We start from the raw sequence: 19412 nt of genomic DNA on the forward strand, positions 1-19412 counted from the left end.
ATCGGATTTCATCTAATTTTCACCATTCTCAAGTTATACTCAAATGCGATTTCCCCCTGTACATTACTTACGAGAGTTTTTCACATACACACGTTCTATCCTCAATATATCAAGTTCTATCCAAGATAGAGACTTCGCTTTGGTTTAAGAACACTCGCTGAAACACCTACTTTCTTTTGAGTTTTTGAACACTTAAATCGGTTGAGTTGGAGAGTAGCTAGGTGCGGACATTCAATGTGGAGTTATGGATTTTTGTAGGTTTTTGGCAATTTTTCTACATTCAAAGATCTATATCTCAGGTTCTAATATAGCTACAGAGTTCGTTTTGATTTAAAAACAGTCGCTGAAACACTTTGTTTATTTTCAGTTTTTGAACACTTGAATCGGTTGAGTTGGAGAGGAGCTAGGCGCGGACATTCAATGTGGAGTTATGGATTTTTGTAGGTTTTTGGCAATTTTTCTACATTCAAAGATCTATATCTCAGGTTCTAGTATAGCTACAGAGTTAGTTTTGGTTTAAGACAACTCGCTGAAACATCCTCTTTCTTTTGAGTTTTTGAACACTTAAATCTGTTGAGTTGGAGAGTAGCTAGGTGCGGACATTCAATGTGGAGTTATGGATTTTTGTAGATTTATGGCAATTTTTCTACATTCAAAGATCTATATCTCAGGTTCTAATATAGCAACAGAGTTCGTTTTGGTTTAAGACAACTCGCTGAAACACCTTCTTTCTTTTTAGTTTTTGAACACTTGAATCGGTTGAGTTGGAGAGGAGCTAGGCGCGGACATTAAATGTGGAGTTATGGATTTTTGTAGATTTATGGCAATTTTTCTACATTCAAAGATCTATATCTCAGGTTCTAATATAGCAACAGAGTTCGTTTTGGTTTAAGACAACTCGCTGAAACATCTTCTTTCTTTTGAGTTTTTGAACACATAAATCGGTTGAGTTTGAGAGGAGCTAGGCGCGGACATTCAATGTGGAGTTATGGATTTTTGTAGGTTTTTGGCAATTTTTCTACATTCAATTTTTTACCTCGAATAAAAGGATCACTACAAATATAATCATATGGCTTGGGAACCCACGGTGATCCATCAACGCTAAAAATTATATTTTTTATTAATTTTATCACAGTATTAATTAAACTGTTCACAAAATAAAAATTTTTTCACTGCAATTCATTTTTCTTTTAATTATTACAATTTTATAATATTATAATTTATTCATTTATAAATTTTAGTTTTACTTTTTTATAACAGAATTCCAGAAAAATGATTTACTTATACCGAATTTAACAATTTTACAAATATTTACAATACTTCGAATTATTATTTTTGTAAACAATAAGGTTATGATTATACTTTACTTAAACCTTTTAACTGCAGTTATCCACTTATTCCGTTGATTTATTTTCTATGTAGCAGTTAGAAATTCATAAAATTTGCACTACACAACAACTCTGGTGACCTATTTTCATTTAATTTATTATAATTAGAACAAACAAAAAAATTTAAGGTGGATTTGTTTATAATTTTAGTTATAATAGCTTCCCGTAATGCTCAAAGTAACCACTGCGAACGCTTCAGTCGATTTAATTTCCTCTACCATGCCTTCCTCCCATTAATAAGTAATTTCAACTTATTTCAGAAATACACAGTATTTTAAGTTAATTGACTTTTATTATATTAATGGAATATCAGAAAAAAATTTATTAAAATAATTATATAATTATTGGATTTATTTGACTCACGCTTATTTTACTCGTATAAAATCATGACGAACATTTTTAAATTATCAAAATCTTGTTAAAATTCCACATATTTCATATATCCATACGTTTATTTGGTGTAAAATTGTTGAATCGAGGTTTGTTAATTCTGACAGCCTTTCAAGAATGTCAACCAACAAAAAAATGTGTGAAGTCTGTCTGTTATCCTTTATTAATTGTCGATGTGGATTGAGATTTTTATTGGTTTTCTGTTTGAAATGCCTATTATAATCGTCAGCTTCAGTTTTGTAAAAAAGGGAATCGAAAAAAAAATTGTTTTATATTGTTTAAATAAAAACCAGCTAGTAGTGCAGTAAAGTACAAATAAATGTTATAACAAAAAGTTAAAATGCATATTACAATAAAGCGTACATAATCGCGTCGAAAAGTTTTGTTATTCCCCTTGAACCAATTTATTTCTAACTAAAACTAGTAAAGCCAACTCTGCACTGGCATTGCGTCGCTAAGCAATCTGACCTCTCCCAAACAGATTGCAGCATTTAGATTACTCTAGAGACTAATGGGGAAAGCAAAACATGAACCATTGCAGAAGAAAGATACGTTCTTTGCGGATGATATTTCAGCATTGTGAAAACTTTTCGGTCGAGCTTTGTCTCTAATGCCCATTCTCGATGTTCTGACGATGGTATCGAAGAAGTTTCTGCGGATTTCCTTTCAATGTTGTTTTTCTTATTGATAGAACACGATTACTTGTGGTTACATCCATCGATTTATTGTTTGGAGAAATAAATATATGGGAATGAATATTACAACCGTATATACATAATGTTTCAAAGATAATATAATTACAAATTCAGTTCAAATATTATCAAACTGATACCTTGGAAGTATATATACTAATAGGTATTTTGTATAACAAAAATTGGGTTTACAAGTAGTACATTGTAGTCAGATTTCGACTGGTACCTTCGTCAATAACCAAACGACGTGCTTCCAAATCCTAGTGTAGGTGAAATTGGGTGTAATTCTTTCTGCAATCTAATTAAAACGTTTTAGTCATCAAAAACAAATGAGTTGACTTGAAGGAACTTGAAAAAAACGTCAAACGAATTCCTAATTATATTAACTGAATATATAACCTTTTCATGCTGAAACTACCGATTTTATTTGTTTCTATGTTGAAGAGCTTCATTACCACTTTTTAGATCTATCGGCTATCGATTTTCGTTCATTATCTTAAATGGATGACCTTTATTATCAATTTTGTATTAATACTGGTTAACTTAAATGATGTTAATAAAAAGGTAGATTGTACGAAATATATTATTCAAATCCACTAGAAACTGAGCAAAAACTTATCTTTGGAAGGATTGAAATAGTAATTTTCCTTTGAATCCAGTTACATGCCCCGAAGATTAATTATTTTATGCATTCATTCCAATAATTTTTTCAAGGAATATGTTGTTTATAAACTGAATTCAGAGATACTTTATTAATTGACTGTGTTGACTCGATTTTTCTTTTAGATTGAAATATGAATATATGATATTCGATTAGTTTGTTGACGTGAGGGTAAATTATAAATTTTTTGTTTAAAAAAGAAAGGTACATCAGCTTAATCAGTAACTTTATTGCTATTTATAAGAATTGGATTAGCCAAAAATGATAACAGTTATTCCGATTCACCATTATAAACTGAACATAATAAACTACATCTTTTGAAAAACTCTTTATACCACTTGTAAAAAATACTTAAAACAGCACGCTGTACGTTACAAAACGTATTGCATTAAAATTTATGCCCAATTTGTTTACTGTTGAATGTATTTTCGCTATCGCGTATAACGACGATCCACCCCTAAAATACTCGTTTATTTACGTATTTAACGTTTCTTTGGAGAATCCTTACAAGTATATAGCCGCTATTTGCATAATAATTGAATAACCCAAAGAGTCTGCTACCAATATCAGGAAGAAAGTTAATGGTGTCTGAATTCAATTTTAGATAACGTGCGTGATTTTATATACAGCCCTATATTCAAGTTGAGAATAAATACATCGAATGAATGAAATAATATTGTCCAGTAGTATATCAGAAATATGAAAAGTTCAAAAGCAAACAGCTCTATCAACCAAGTGTTGATTAGAAATCAATGAAGTTAAAAATTTCCTAGTATCTTTTACTGTTCTAAGTTAAGAGTTTCATACAATCTTTTAGTCTGTTCTGTTATAAGCTGGGAGGATCTTATCATTGACAGTTAATCTTCCTAACATATCCTCTTTAAATACTTTGGAAATTGTTATGGGTTAAGTTTTAGTGTGAAAACGCATAGAGTGGAATTAGTTATCCTTCCACGCATCCAGTGTGAATTTCAGAACGTAAACAGTGGCGTATCGTATTTTAATTCATTATTGAATTTCCATATCCTTCAGCAGAAAACACTTGCTCCAAAAATCTCAGCTACCTTTGTTAATTATCTGAATATGTATCTTGTGCTAATTTGTGAAAAATGTAAGCCACACAATATTAATACAAAAAATATGACACCAAAATTTTTTTATATAAATCACTTTAAGCTTCTTCGACTCCTGTAAATATAGAGTGAGAATATTGATCTCTTCGCGCTCATACTAAACTTTTATTCCAAAATTAATTCGACCCATCATATAACTGAAACGCCTGAAACAGTGATAGGGAATCAAAAATTGTGGCAACCTACATTATTAATTCCTTGTTTCATTTCAAATCACAATACCTTCCTAGAGCTACTACATCCTGCCTGTCTTTCTATTCAAGATTAATGATAGAACTTTAAATTAATCTATTTTGGTTCTATAAAACTCTATGAAAGTCAATATCCAATGAAAGGAGAGTTTGCTGATTTCTTAATTGATGGGTTTATCAACGTTCATCAATATAATACAAGATTCCCATTTTTATTTAGTCCGTATTTCATGAAATTTCTATCACACAATGTGGTTTTCCTGCTCTATCCATTCTTATTTTTTTCGCGTGTGTGAAATCATTAGTTCACTCTTAGCTTTGTATTCGTACATGTATCTAAGTGGTGAAAAACCGGAAGCTTAAGTACCGTGTCGTGATACAATGTTGTGCGAAATTGGGTGGTTCGGCGATTAAAACCTGGTTTTTAAGTGAAACCCTGAAACGAAGCTCCATAGTCAAAACCAAAAAAGCTCGCATGGAAAATCGATAGTGAAAACGAGGCACATCTGATTCTTCTACAGTCTCGGTGAAGTTTCTACAGATCTCGCTGCACCTTGACATGCCTTGCATGAACTATTCTCAATACTCATTCATTCATTCCCCCACTACGCGTTTACTATGACGTAGCTTCCACCTTTTGACTTCTTTTTTAATCTAAAATTCATAAAAATTGGCAAAAAAATGCAGTTTGAATCTATTTAGGACATTCAAATAACTGTGCTTGATCAAATCTAACCTCATTACATCAGAATTCGATTAGAGCTGTCTGTATGATATTCTAAAGCGATTGGCCCCATACAAATGTTGATGTAATCTATTGATACAGTTCCCAAAAATCACAGCAACATTTAATTGAGGCGCTCATCAGAGATAGGCTACGATAAAAGAGACAAGTGAAATTAATTTCATGTAAATAGATCAAAAGAGCTAACGTATACTCAAATTTCGGTTCCATAGAATATACAGCGGCTTGACTTATCTAAGAAATCGATTTGTATAGTGACATTCAGTGAGAATGTCTAATTTTTCATGTACCACATAGTATATAAGCAGAAAAAGGTAGGACGTCATTTAGGTTTTTCTAAAATGACCCACAACATGCCTTTGCATACAAAAAGTTGGGATAGGCTGCAGCTAAAGGGCTAGAGAAAAAAGTTTCCTCTCAATAGCAATGAATACCTCAGACGTAAAATCAATTCACTTTTTTGACACAAAAATACAAAACATGACACTAAACACTACTTGCTATCCTAACAACGAGGTAATAAACAAATTCCTCCAAATTCACTTGACGATTTAAAAAGAATCTACCAAGGACGCTCGCGGGAATGTTTTTAGAACTCTTCGCGGCATATTTCTGATCCGTGTTGTTGGTATTTTCTCTATCTATCCTTTTTCATCTAGTTAATTTTGAGTGTATTTGATTAGTTTTTTTTTCGATCGATTATAGTTGCTTACTAGTATATGCAGGCAGCACCAATTTGTGCATGAATTTCATCAAAAGATTAAAATTGAACGTTTCATTTATTCTTCTCCCAAATTGTATATAATTTATTATATCAATTTTTCATAATAATAAATATTGAACACAAACAGTTATTATCATAAAATATTAACAATATATATATATATATATATATATATATATATATATATATATATATATATAATTTTTGCCTTGATTTATCATTTCCAAATATGATGTAATTTATTCAGTAATTATAGAGTTACTTGTCTATAATGATGTTTCGATGGCTGTTTCGGTCTACAATAATAATTATTAGGGAATAAATTGGCATAATCTTACTAATGAACATTGATAAACACTTGATACTATTACTGTAGTTGTCCTAGTTAGTATATTATGCCAAGATATCCAATACCATTAATCAACTGTATTTAGAATATCTAAACAGGATGTTGTCTAAATATGAATTTTTATTTGAATACAACATTTATTTAGAGTATTGCTAGAATCCCACCTCTTTTGCAGTTATATCATTAATTTACTGATTGGTTGTTCTGGTTAGTGAAAAATTGGTAATCTTTCACATCAACTCCTTTACTTACTTTACGTAGAGACTACTAAATAATCCTCCTTATTGGTTTTCTATAATGCTTGGACGTCATTATTATATTTATTAATTCATTCATAACTTATTTATTGTGAGGATTTTCTATCATTTATATGGAAAATTGTGATTTGAGACTCATTTTTTTCTTGATAATAAACCGTCGCAATTAATTTTTCAAAGAATATCTTGAATATTCAACTATAAACTGTATTTCATTGATACTTTTGAGAGGGGATTGTATAAAGAAGGTGATGATGAAACAAACATACGCTTTACCAAATGGGACAACCTTTATAGTTACTATATCCAGATTTTTTCAAAAAATTCTCAATCTTACAATATACAGCATTCTCAAACTATATAGGGTCGGTCTTGTTCGGTTATTATGGGTGAATCTAAAGTTTGGCGGATGCGGTAGTTCTCGGAAAGGTTTTTTACATGTTTTTCATTACTTATTTGAAGCGACGATTTATCTATATTGTTTTTATCCAACCAATTTCCAATATGGCCTGTTTATTTGTTTGTTAACTTTTTATTAGTTTGTTCACTTTCTAGAACCGAATTGTAGAGAAATTCTGCTTGTATTAATAATTGAATGTCATAGTTAACGGATCGAATAGTAAAACATAACCGGTTAAAATGAATAAGTTATATGAGTTAGTTAATTATTAGTGGATAATTATTACAACTAGTGAGTAGTTTAGTGTTTAGTGCCTAGTTTATTATTTGTAGTTTGGCGGATGCGGTAGTTCTCGGAAAGGTTTTTTACATGTTTTTCATTACTTATTTGAAGCGGCGATTTATCTATATTGTTTTCATTCAAACAATTTCCAAGATGGCCTGTTTCTTTGTTTGCTTACTTTTTATTAGTTTGTTCACTTTCTAGAACCGAATTATAGAGAAATTCTGCTTGTATTAATAATTGAATGTCATAGTTAACGGATTGAAATAGTAAAACATAACCAGTTAAAATGAATAAGTTATATAAGTTAGTTATTTATTTGTGGATAATTATTACAACTAGTGAGTAGTTTAGTGTTTAGTGCCTAGTTTATTATTTGTAGTGTGAGTTTTTGAATAAATTAAGAAGTAAGAAGCAGTGTGTATAAATTCATTCACCGTTAGAAACAGTTCAAATAAATATCAAAAACACTACAGGATATTAAGAAGATATAATCCTCGATCTTACAATACCTTTATGTAGTGTTATCAAATTATATAGGGTATTTAATAACATTCGACCATTTATAAATAGAAATATCTGCAAAATAAATACTATTGAATGAACTAGAAGTAATGAACTAGAGTACCACCTTTCAAAAACCCATTTTTGTAAATTATTGAGTGGAATATTTTAAAAAGTAGTGCAAAAATATTCTCAATAAAATGATATACCGCTATTCACGAGACCCTCAAAAAATGTGGCCAAATCACAATTATACTTTCTCACGCGCGTTTCGATAATCAAGTTATCGTCTTCAGACACTTAAGGTAAACTAAAGTCTTTATTAAAATATGATATTGACACGTATTTATATTAATCAATATTTCATTAATTTTATTGGAACAAAGTTCTATTTTGATTGAAAATTGTCAGTGTCAATATCATATTTTGATGAAGATATAAAATTAGTCGTAACGTCAATTTTTATCTTATCTTTTAAAAGTTATTAGGTTATATTTCACTCTCAGTCTCCGAAGACAATAACTTGGTTATCGAACCGCATGTCAGACAGTGTGATTGTGAGTGTTGGTGTAGTAGTAGCGCAAGCATTGTGTTCAGTATGAATATCACCAACGGTTCCAGAAATTCCAACTTACCAATTACGTGGTATCAACGCAAACATTCATAGATTTTTCTATTTTAACTAGTTGGTACAATGTACAAGCAGTTTATGGAGTGATTGACAAAAGTTATATCAACTTTCAGTTCTATTAGAGGCCTTATCGCCAAGAAGCACAATCTCAACAGACTAAAACGCGATCAAAGCCACATAAAGGTCATACGATAATGATTCGATAAGGTTTGTTGAGTGATGGCTCCAAATCCGCCATCAAACTCATTTGATTCGAATAAATACATGAAAATATTGATATAATTTTACCCATTAATTAAGAAAGTGGAGGAGAGAAGAATAAATAGCACCTGCGCCGACTCTGTCTAGAGGAGAGGTAACAGACCACTTAAATGATAATTTTCAGCAAAAACGTACCTTCTAAAAGTAGCATTATCTCTGAATTCTCTATTTGCACAAACTTATTTTAAATTTAATTAGTTGTTAAGGGAATATTCTTATTTTTACGGCTTCATATTCCACATCTAAGTATTTTGCGTTTCTCGTCTTTACCGGTTATTAAAGGAATTTAATGTGTCATCACTTTTCGCGAAAATTTGCATTTATAAATAATCAATTGGAATTTGAATGGAAAATTTGTATCAAGACTCTGAATGTTAATTGAACAGTTATTTAAATAGTTCTCCTATTCCTAAGATAGACCATTGAAAATAATTCTTGGTATTATTGCCACTACTCAATTTTCAACTTGGGCACACATACAACATTTATTTTATTGTTGTATATAAAGAATGATTTTGATATTATAATAGGCTCTGGCCTTATATTTAATTAACCATTGTATCATGGTTGCTACTTAAGTTACTGACCTTCATCTGCGTATTCTTCCGATTCAGATAAACTGCGTCTTCCTTCATACTGCACTCAATGTCAAGTGGACTTTATTGTTATTTTTCAATAATCCATTTTCAAAAAAAATATATCCATAAGTATGAACGATGAAAGTGAAACAAAGCTGCAATACATTGAAACATAAGTTTCATATTCAATGTCTCGTGTTGTTCTTCAACTTATAGGTATCAATATGGATATGGAAGTTTAGCTGAAGTAACGCATTCAAATATATTGTTTCAAAAGTTTTTAAAACCTAAGATACATGTTATACGGAATCCTCGAAATGAATAATATTCATAAGCTCAAGTGGATTCTTTCTTCGGTTAATGTACAATACTATCGGTTGATGGAAGCCTTTAATGAAGACTCAATAATAAATATTCGTATTATTCCATTAGGTATTCAGTATTTAATATAACATTAATCACCGGTACAGAATCCATCGCATTTGAATCGAAAATTATTCATGATTTGGATATGATTTACCGACACTTTATGAGAGTGTAATTTTGATGACAAACAAATTCTTATAACAGCTTTGTAATAATCAATATGCACTTGCAAGGACTAATTACTTCGCTACCTGGTATAGCATGGATTTGATATTGTGAAGAAATTGAGATAGTATTTATCCTAATATCAAATGAATGAATTGTGATAAATATTAATTTATAAACAATACGACTGATTTCTCACAATTATTTTTTGTTTATCCACTTCGACAGTGTAACTGTTCAATAGATTCAGAAACCTCATGTTTCATCATCCCATGCCTACAATATGTTAGATTTGTTGTTTGTAAATAAATACCATGTACATCGAGTAGCAATATGCCATAATGTATAAAGTTTTCTTCACAAAACCTAACAGTTGTGGAACCTATTATTAATTGACACCATCTCTGATTATAGCTGTTTGAAAACATTGTCTTATGTTAAAATTATAAATGAGATAAAATATATCTATAGATTTATAGATAGTACACAGTAACTCATATAATAGAAAAGTAAATAAAGTTTTTCTGGAGAACTATGAGGATCAGAAATACAAATTTGTGTTACTATTGACTCTACCTAACTGTTGAGAATTAGTGATTACAGTTGGTCGTACGTAGGCTAGAAACGATGAAAAGTTGCGTAAAAACCGATCTAAATGTAGTTTTTGAAACCACAAACGTATGTTGAAATTGTTTTTTTGTTTCAGCGAAACCATTGCCGATAGTGTTATGGTACAGGGACGATGTACTAGTTAGTAACGCTAGTGTATTTTTGGGAAACAATGGTGGAGTTTCTCAAGTACGTAGTGAATTACGTGTTAATAGGCTGGGTCGTCATGATGTAGGTAAACAGCTAACATGTCAAGCATCCAACAATCCCAGGACACCACCATTGACATCATCTCTTAAGATAGATATGAATTGTAAGTTACCCAAATTTAGTAACTGATCTTTTAAATGTTTTATTTTTTACCTTTCAGAAATTTAGTCAGTTTAGACACTTATGTTTTAATTTCAACAAAAATAGATTAATTTTTCATCGAAAAACACTTAAAAGTTATTTGATTTGTTTCCGTATTACTACTAATATAATATTCATTTTCTTCAAGAATCAACACCTACAAAATATAATCACAAGTTTGATTAATTGAAAAATATATTTTTGAATTCTCAAGAAATCAATAAAAACCTTGAATAAAATTTTAACTGTATGTCTAAATAGAAAAAAGATGTGTTCAAGCTAAAATAAATTAATTAAAATAGAAAATGAAATATTAACCGATCAATTAAAAATTTAGCACTATTTTGTACATATACTATGAAGACAGATTTCTAATTTCTCCTTACAGAAGGGTTTCCTACCTATCGTTGCTGTCAGGCTTTCATTTCATTCGAATGGAAAAATTCGCTCCTAGAAAAAACTGCTGGAAACAATATTTTTCGTAATTATACTTATGAAAATAATTTTATAATTCGTTTACAACTAATAACCCGTTAGCTGCGTAAAAGCACTTTCGTTACAAATGCAGTGAATTAAATTAGGGTTCACTAAACATTCATATATGTTATATCTGCATAGATACAGTGCGCAACCATGAATATTATTAAAAACTTTGTTTTAGAATGTCATTAGTTCAGTTGTAACTCCAATTCTAAATTGTATTCCATGTAAATCCTGTTACACTTTTACTTGTTCTAAGATTGATATTTCTCATAGAAAAAGTTTACGATTATTACAAGATTCCGAATCATTGTCTCTCTCAAGAACTAATAAAGTTTTGATAACAGATTTCAGTAAGAGAAGTGCGGACCTTCTAAGGGATTTGCTGGATTCTAGTGTTGAAATGAGTGCCCCAATTTCCAATGTAAAAATGATAACAATTGCTTAACATGAACAAAAAGTTCTATACAAGCATATGTATCAAGTCTTAATTCGAAATTGGTTTAGACGAAAACAGATCAAAAGTTCTTATTGACCTGGTGATTCACCAGACATGTGCGCTAAACAATGCCACAAGTGTTTTTGCGGCCAATTCTGCTAAAAGAGGATATACTTAATATTAATTTCAAGATTTCATAATCAGATTATAGTAAATAATGAATAAAATGTAAGGGTTTACAATAAAATTAGTTTTTCCTTTTTTTGAATAAATTGATTCCAACAGTGTAGCATATTCGCTAAGAAAGAGTAGTGAATCCTATGTCCGTAATTCAAATCGCTTAGTCTAAAGTCTAAAGGGACTTTATAATGAAGCTATTAATTTTTTTCTCTAACTTTAAATGCCTATCAGTATAGAATATGGGCGGAGTAATATCAGTTAACGACTCAAAAAAGACAAAAAGGAAAATCGAGTACTTCGATGCAAGAAAACTCTCTTAAATTAAAATATATTTCGTCCCAAAAACATCGAATTGAAATCGGTCAAGTAGAGCGACAAAAACGAAATAAAAACGTGATAACAATATTTTGTTTTCAAATTTGTTGAATTTGATAAATAGTCCCGGTGCTTCCAAAATAATGCATGCTATGTGGAAGTATAGAGAAAAGATTATTATTTAGGATAATACAATCAGGTGATATGATACAAACAACCAACGAGGCATTATTAATACCACAGAATAATGTTAACTTTCAGAAAAATTGTGCGAGATCACAGAACGAACAACAAAGAACTAAAAAAAATATTTATAGAGAAAAACCAAACTCAGAAAATCGATTACGTAACCGATGAATGAGCTTCGGTGGCAGAGTGGATTTGAGTTAAAAATTGTAAAAAGCATAAAATGGATAAATCGCTAATCCAATGAATTTAATATAAAAGTGCTGAGTGATGCCAGCGCAAAAATTAACGCCGACAACGACCAAGACTACAAAGTAATGACTAGAAAATTTAATGATAACAATTTCTTGTGACACTTGTATGAAAACCGACCAAACAGAGTTATGGTAAAAAGCTTCATAAAACTGCCATAAAGGGAGCCCTTATTATGGACAAATAAATATTATTTTTACAAATGAAAGATATAAAATATTGGATGTACTCCCAAAACTAAAATACAAAACAACCACTTAACATGTGCATGTTCATATTCAGCAATGATGAAAATATCAGTAAAATACATGAAATTACTGATATATTTAATATGAAGGTAGCTATAGATCCATTCAAAAAGTCAAAATCGGTAGCGCAATACAAAGAATGCCAATCATATGGAAATACTCGAAGCTACTGCAGAAGAGAATCGAAATGCGTTAGATGCACTGCAAAACTCTTAACAGTTGCATGTGACAAACAAAGAAACGCAAAACCAAAATGCGTACATGGCGGTGGAGAACATCCAGCAAATTATAGATGGAATACAGCACTGAAGGAACTATACCAAAAAGGCTTTTAAATGGCGGCAATTAGTCTGAGAATTCTAAAGTGAAATGCAAATGGACTAATACAGAATCAAATACTTAGTCAACAGACAAACAGATTGGCAGAATTTCCAAACTATATTAGAGGAACAAATCATTCTCTTAGTAAGTCTCAAAACGAAAGAATAATTAGATAAGAATGTTGAAATACTAGTCAACTATATCCAAAAAGCTGCATGGGATAGTACGAACCCAAACGAATTAAGAGCACTAATATATGAAAAGCGCAAACTGAGAGGCAGGTGGCATCAAACTAGAGCTCCAGAAGACAAGACTGAATAATGCTACCCAACAACTGAAAAGGAAAATTCAAAATAACAAGAATAAAATTATAAGTGGCTACTTAAACGAATTGACAAATGAAAGACGACCAAAATATTAAAGAGACCATGCACCTAATATCCTCCAATCAAAAAACAAGATGGTAGCTAGGCTAAAAACAATTAATAAAAAGCAAATAGATTTGTAGAACATTTAGCACACACTTTTACAGCTACCGAAGGAGAAGAACGACTTGAACAGTTAATACAAAATCAAGACAGCTTGAAGGTAACTTATACTACTTTAAAGGAAATATCCACAATGATTAAAGTAAATATCATCGCGACGAAAGCTCCTGGCGTTGACTCAAGCTATAATCAAATTAACGCCTTGAATATGTACTAAGAAATTAAATCCTATACTTGAAGAAAGAAAACTAAAATCCCTTCACATCAGTTTGGCTTCGGAGCAAACTACTCCACCGTAGACCAAGTACATAGGATAACATGTCATATAAAAATCACTAGAAAAGAAAAAATCGGCTCCTCTGTTTTTTTAGACGTGGCTCAGGCATTTGACAAAGTTTGGCATGAAGGGCTCAAATACAAACTGAACAAACTTTTGCCTAACCAATATGACTCAGACTTAATCCACCCTGCTAATTTTTAATAAATTACTTGTATATGAACAAATCCTGTGACCGGTATAGACCTACGGGATTCAACTATGGGGATGTGCCAGCGAAAGCAACACCCAAATAATCCAAAGATCTAAGTTATCTAAGAGCTAACTTCAAAAGCAGAGCAAAGTGCCGAATTTTAGATATTATTTTTAGTGTAAACAATAATAATTATAGTTATAATAATTGAAGTAGCTTCTACTGAGTACTGAGACCTTACAGGCATTTATAGTAATTTAGGATAAAACAAAATTGTTTATTGATCGTGATAATGATCAGATCACAATGATAGTGGGATATTCCAGGTTTTCTTAAAAAAAATTATTGAAGAATTACTAATGTAATGAAGAAATAAAACAGATTTATAAAAATAGTACAATACAAAATCAGAGTAGAAAAAGAAAAAATAGTAGATGTTGAAATATAATATGCACGAGTTTAACATATAAAAGTAAAAAATCAACGTTATAGTAAATCTGGAAGTAATTGATATGTCAGCCACAATTAAAAGGCATCTATTCATATGCTCTAACTCTTCTCAATCATGTTATTTTTCAAAATTGTAGTGGAAAATTCGGATTATAATCTGTATGTTCAATTATCGTAATAATACTACAAACAGTTACTTGTCAAAAAATATTAACTACTTTACTGTACTTTTCCAATTAAAACTTGATTCCGAAAGAAAATAAGGTTTACAAATGCTAAAATCATTATTTTAGAACTTTAAATCCTGAAAAACGAAATAACAACCTTTTTACCGAAAAAATCTATTGACCTTCAAAAGAAATAAATGAACAATACCAGTCCATTTTAAGTCTATCACCGATATCATAAAATATTCTTAACGGCAAACAGAATTATTATTGGAAACATTTGATGAAATGGAGAGCATCCTTGGATAATATAGGAAAGCTATCACAAAGTCAATTTCTTGAATTAGGAAATATATCAAAAAATATATATTGACTGAATGACACATGCTTAATTTTAATTCAGAAAACACTATATATCTTTAAGATAGATTTCATACATGAAGGATTTCAAATTTTTCAGTCGGTCCATTGGACGTGAAAATTTTGGGATCCAATCAACCCTTGTCAGCTGGAAGACGCTACGATTTATTATGTCAAAGTTCCGGATCTCGACCTCCCGCTAGTATAACATGGTGGAAAAACGGCCAAAGATTCGAAAGGACAAATCACACGGTAAGAATATAAGTAAAATATAAAAATGAACAATGTACTTTTGTCACACTTTTTTAATTGAGTAATTCAATTGAATATTCCCAATAATAATCATTTCCAATCTTTCTACTTTACGATAGTAAATCTGCTTTCTGTTGTACTTATCACTTTTCTCAAAATTATTACCTCCGCAGTTATTTACTGTGTACATTATATTACGACACCCTGTCTTATTATCACTTCTGATAGCAGATATTTATATTGAAAATCCTGAGTGAATATCCTGTAAACAAAATAGAAATCGTGATACTTATGAAAATGTTCAAAGCAAATATTCGATCTTTTGAATTTTCAATATCGCACACCACATTTTTTTTTGTAGAAGTCGAATAAAAATGAACCTCTACACCGAAGATATTTCTTCACATTTGTCTATCTCGACTCAAAACACTCACTAACCGAATTTCTGTCTTGGCACTTGCTGCCCACAGGTCGGTGACTATAAGTTCAATATTTACAATTCAGTTTGTTACACACCAATAAGTTTTCGGGTCATTGGTTCCGTGCTATAGTAGAAAAAAGTTCACCTCTCTTTTCCCTCTTGATATACCGAACGAACGGCACAGGACCACAAATAACTTTTTATCTGATAAAACAAAGTTTTCTGTTATGAGTCTGAATTCGTTGAGTGAAATTATACGTAGAAATTCGTAATTGTTAGAATTGAATCAGAATTTTCAGCAACGCTGTCACTTACATTTTTCCAAGATTCACAAACTGTTGAAGCATGTTGAATAATTCTAAACAGTAAAAAGTCAAAGATCAGAAAGAAATGATTGATGATCGACTTAATATAAACAAATTTTTTCAACACTGTATGCTTAGGCAAACAAGGTTCACGAGATCAATACATTACGTTAAAACGGAGCGCTTTTATCGCTTCGCAAATGACCTCTCATTCACAATCAAAGCAAAAACTCTACCAATAAACCTTTTTTCCGAAGAAATCGAATGTGTGGAATGTCCAGTAGTTTCCAGATTAAAATAATGTATAAAAACTACGAGATGTGACTATTAAATAACAGCACAGAAGTTTGAAAAAAATTATTCGTCAATAAATACAACATGAGTTTTATTGCCTTCAATAAATTGCTTTGGAGATCACTACACTATCACATGCAAGGTTTCTATTATTCAATGCAGTACTAGAAGTCATCTAGGTGAGGTGGAGAAAGGACGATTACACTAAGTTGTCATTTCTCATACCCATACTAAAACATTTAGTCAAATACGCGTATTTATTTAAGTGAATAGTTTAAGCTGTAATCCTGTAATATAACGTTCTATTTCAATTGCATTTTGCTACTATTTGAATAGAATATTGAATAAAAACAATACATCGCGGTTAGGAGTGGGGTGGGGGGTGAAAAGTACTGAAAGAATTCATGTTTTGGAAATAATAGCACCGGATATATAAAAGAGAATTATATACGTGTGGATAAGAACATAAATTAATGGACAGACTTATAGAAACGCTGGAACTTGAAAGCTGGACCCTTGATACCTATTTATTTATATATGATACATTTTCTGTTACAATTCTCAGAGGCAATAATATATAGCGATTGTCTTTATTTATGTTTGGTAAATATTGGTTATAATAAAGATAAACGAAAATCGATACTAGGGTTTGAAATTTTAGTTCGGTCTACCAGATATCATTAATAAAGCATTATAAGAATATTAGAGATACAAATACTCAAGGTAGAAGATATTTGAATACGGCCTACCGTGCTCATTGTCTCTTCGTCCTTCTTCGTGCTTTATTTCATTCTTATCATTGATTAATTCCGAATAGAAATTTGAACCTTGTTAAAACATTTTTCAAATTTTCATGTGTAACGACATTCTCATTTGATTAACGATTCCATTTAATTTGATTAAAATGATATATTTTTCTGTACTCAAATTTTTTCGTAATAATTCTATTGTTCGTTCTTAATTAATAACCCGTAATCTACGTGGAAGCTCTTTCGAAACCAAAGCAGATAATTAAATTTGGGTTTCCCTACTTCCTTTGCCTTCTTTTTCCACTTAGACCAAAAATATTTCCATAGTAGACAACTCCCTTACCGTTTACAATAAACATGAATCCCCTAGGGTTCTTGTAGAGAAAGCATTTCTAGAATGTCGGCTACGAACTCATTAGTTCCTTCCGTTTGCCTTCGATGTGTAATGTATATTGTTTACACTGGTGGACTATACATCATCCTTTAAGCTTCCAGATTTATGTCTCCTCCCCATAAACATATCGCCATATGTACTGACTCTCTTTCGTCCATACAATCAATTCAAACCATCTTCACAGACCATCTAATAATCCATCTACCAAACTATCATTGCTCTTGACGTAACAGTCTCTCTCATATGGCTTCACTGGAATCGTTGAAAACGAATCTGAAAATCACCATGCCAAAGAAGCCTCAAAGAATTTTGGCGCGATATATGGAGCAAGAGTACTACAGAAGAGAAGCTGGGACAATAAGAAGACTCTGCATCAATCACATATCTTACCTATTTGATGTCGTCAGAAAGTCGTCCTCTCCACCAAAGTTGTCACGTTCCTGTGTCTATTAAGCACATCCACACCGACTGCAGCGAATACTCTACCGCATACCAATAGTTTAATCTGAAAACTAACCTCAAGGAGACACTTAATTCTTGACAGGCACCAAGAAAGTCCTGGAGCTCCTCAAAGTTACCAAGCAGTTTCAGAAAGTAGACAATGTAGACAACTATGAATATTAAAAACTTTTTGACTGGTCTCAGGGCTCAATCAGACGATGCGGAACAGATCAGAACCGATCAGCACTTTGATACATCTTTTGTAAGAGATTGTCTGTCATAAATTCGGTTATTATTTGGAAAACAACAAAATCAGAGAAAACATGAAATAAGAAAACTATTGAAAGGAAAAAAATCGTAAATATTAATTTTGAAAAAATTGTATTTATTGGCGCCCAGTTAAACGTATTATTTGCTGATTATTTGGTTGGTGTGTTTTATCAATATTAAAAGTTTCGTTTTGGTATCAATTCAATTTTAGTTAGTATTACGGACTTGTTCCCGTATAATTACAATATTCATATTCGCATTATTCTGAAAATCAGTATATACAAAATTTACTCTGTTTTTAGACAAAGCAACTATTTTTTTCAATAAGTTCTATGTCATTTATTTGCTTAAATATATTTCCGTTTGGTATTTCATGTCGATATTTTTATTTCTTTTCGTTCTTAACAACTTGTTTAAATTAAGTGTAGTTGTAATTTTCAATTTGATTTTCCGTTACGTCTCGACTCTAATGTCTATCTTTGAATATAGAATATTAGAATGATGCAAACAAATCATGGAAAAAGTCACGATCTCTCTCAATAGATCAGCATCAGAAATATACCTGTACCTGATACAGTTGAGGAAAAGTGACGACTGCTTTCTTATTTGTTAGTTTTTCATTTCAAGCAAAAAAATTTACATTTAAAGATGATCTTACTGAAATTCGTGGTACACGTCAGTATTTAAATGAATTTATCAATCATTTTAATAGTAATAAACGTGAACCAGTTTTTAACCGAATTAATTCGTGGTTAACTCATTTAACTAACGGAGTTAATAGATTAAATGTTGACACACATGATGGTCAACAAACTCAGCGCAAAATTTCTCTCGGTAGGCTAGTTATTTCACTTTAATCTGATTTAGAAATAAAAACAACCCCATGCCTTTTTGGTTGTGTTGAATCCACAATGATAATATCCCTGATTGAGCTCTTAGAATGTCATTAGTTCAATTTGGATTGATTTTATATCAGTCGATAATTTTTTTCTTTGCCTCGTATTAAAGCCTTTTTTTCAAATCTGCATGTAAATTTTCTATAAAAATATTTAATTGTCATAGTGTTTGTCACAGATAACGAAATTTTCATTTGATTAGCGATTTCATTTAATTTGACTAAAATAGTATCTGTTCCTGTACTCACATCAAAATTCAGTGTGTACTCATTAAAAAGTCCATTACAAATAACTAATTTGCTTTTGTATGCATTTACATATCAGTGACATTTTTTTATGCGAGTTCTCAAGAGCATT

The 19412-nt window shown here is 31.0% G+C and overlaps 1 protein-coding gene across 1 annotated transcript in view; it reads left to right on the top strand.

Annotated features, from left to right (window-relative positions):
- LOC130451619 (hemicentin-1-like) overlaps positions 1–19412 on the top strand; it is a 321757-nt gene that overhangs the window by 268383 nt on the left and 33962 nt on the right. The window contains exons 7-8 of the mRNA XM_056790757.1: positions 10424–10639; positions 15134–15285. Coding sequence (XP_056646735.1) covers positions 10424–10639; positions 15134–15285 — 368 coding nt within the window. The remainder of the gene's footprint in view (positions 1–10423; positions 10640–15133; positions 15286–19412) is intronic.

The sequence above is a fragment of the Diorhabda sublineata genome, chromosome X (genome assembly GCF_026230105.1).
Source record: "Diorhabda sublineata isolate icDioSubl1.1 chromosome X, icDioSubl1.1, whole genome shotgun sequence".
NCBI lineage: Eukaryota > Metazoa > Arthropoda > Insecta > Coleoptera > Chrysomelidae > Diorhabda > Diorhabda sublineata.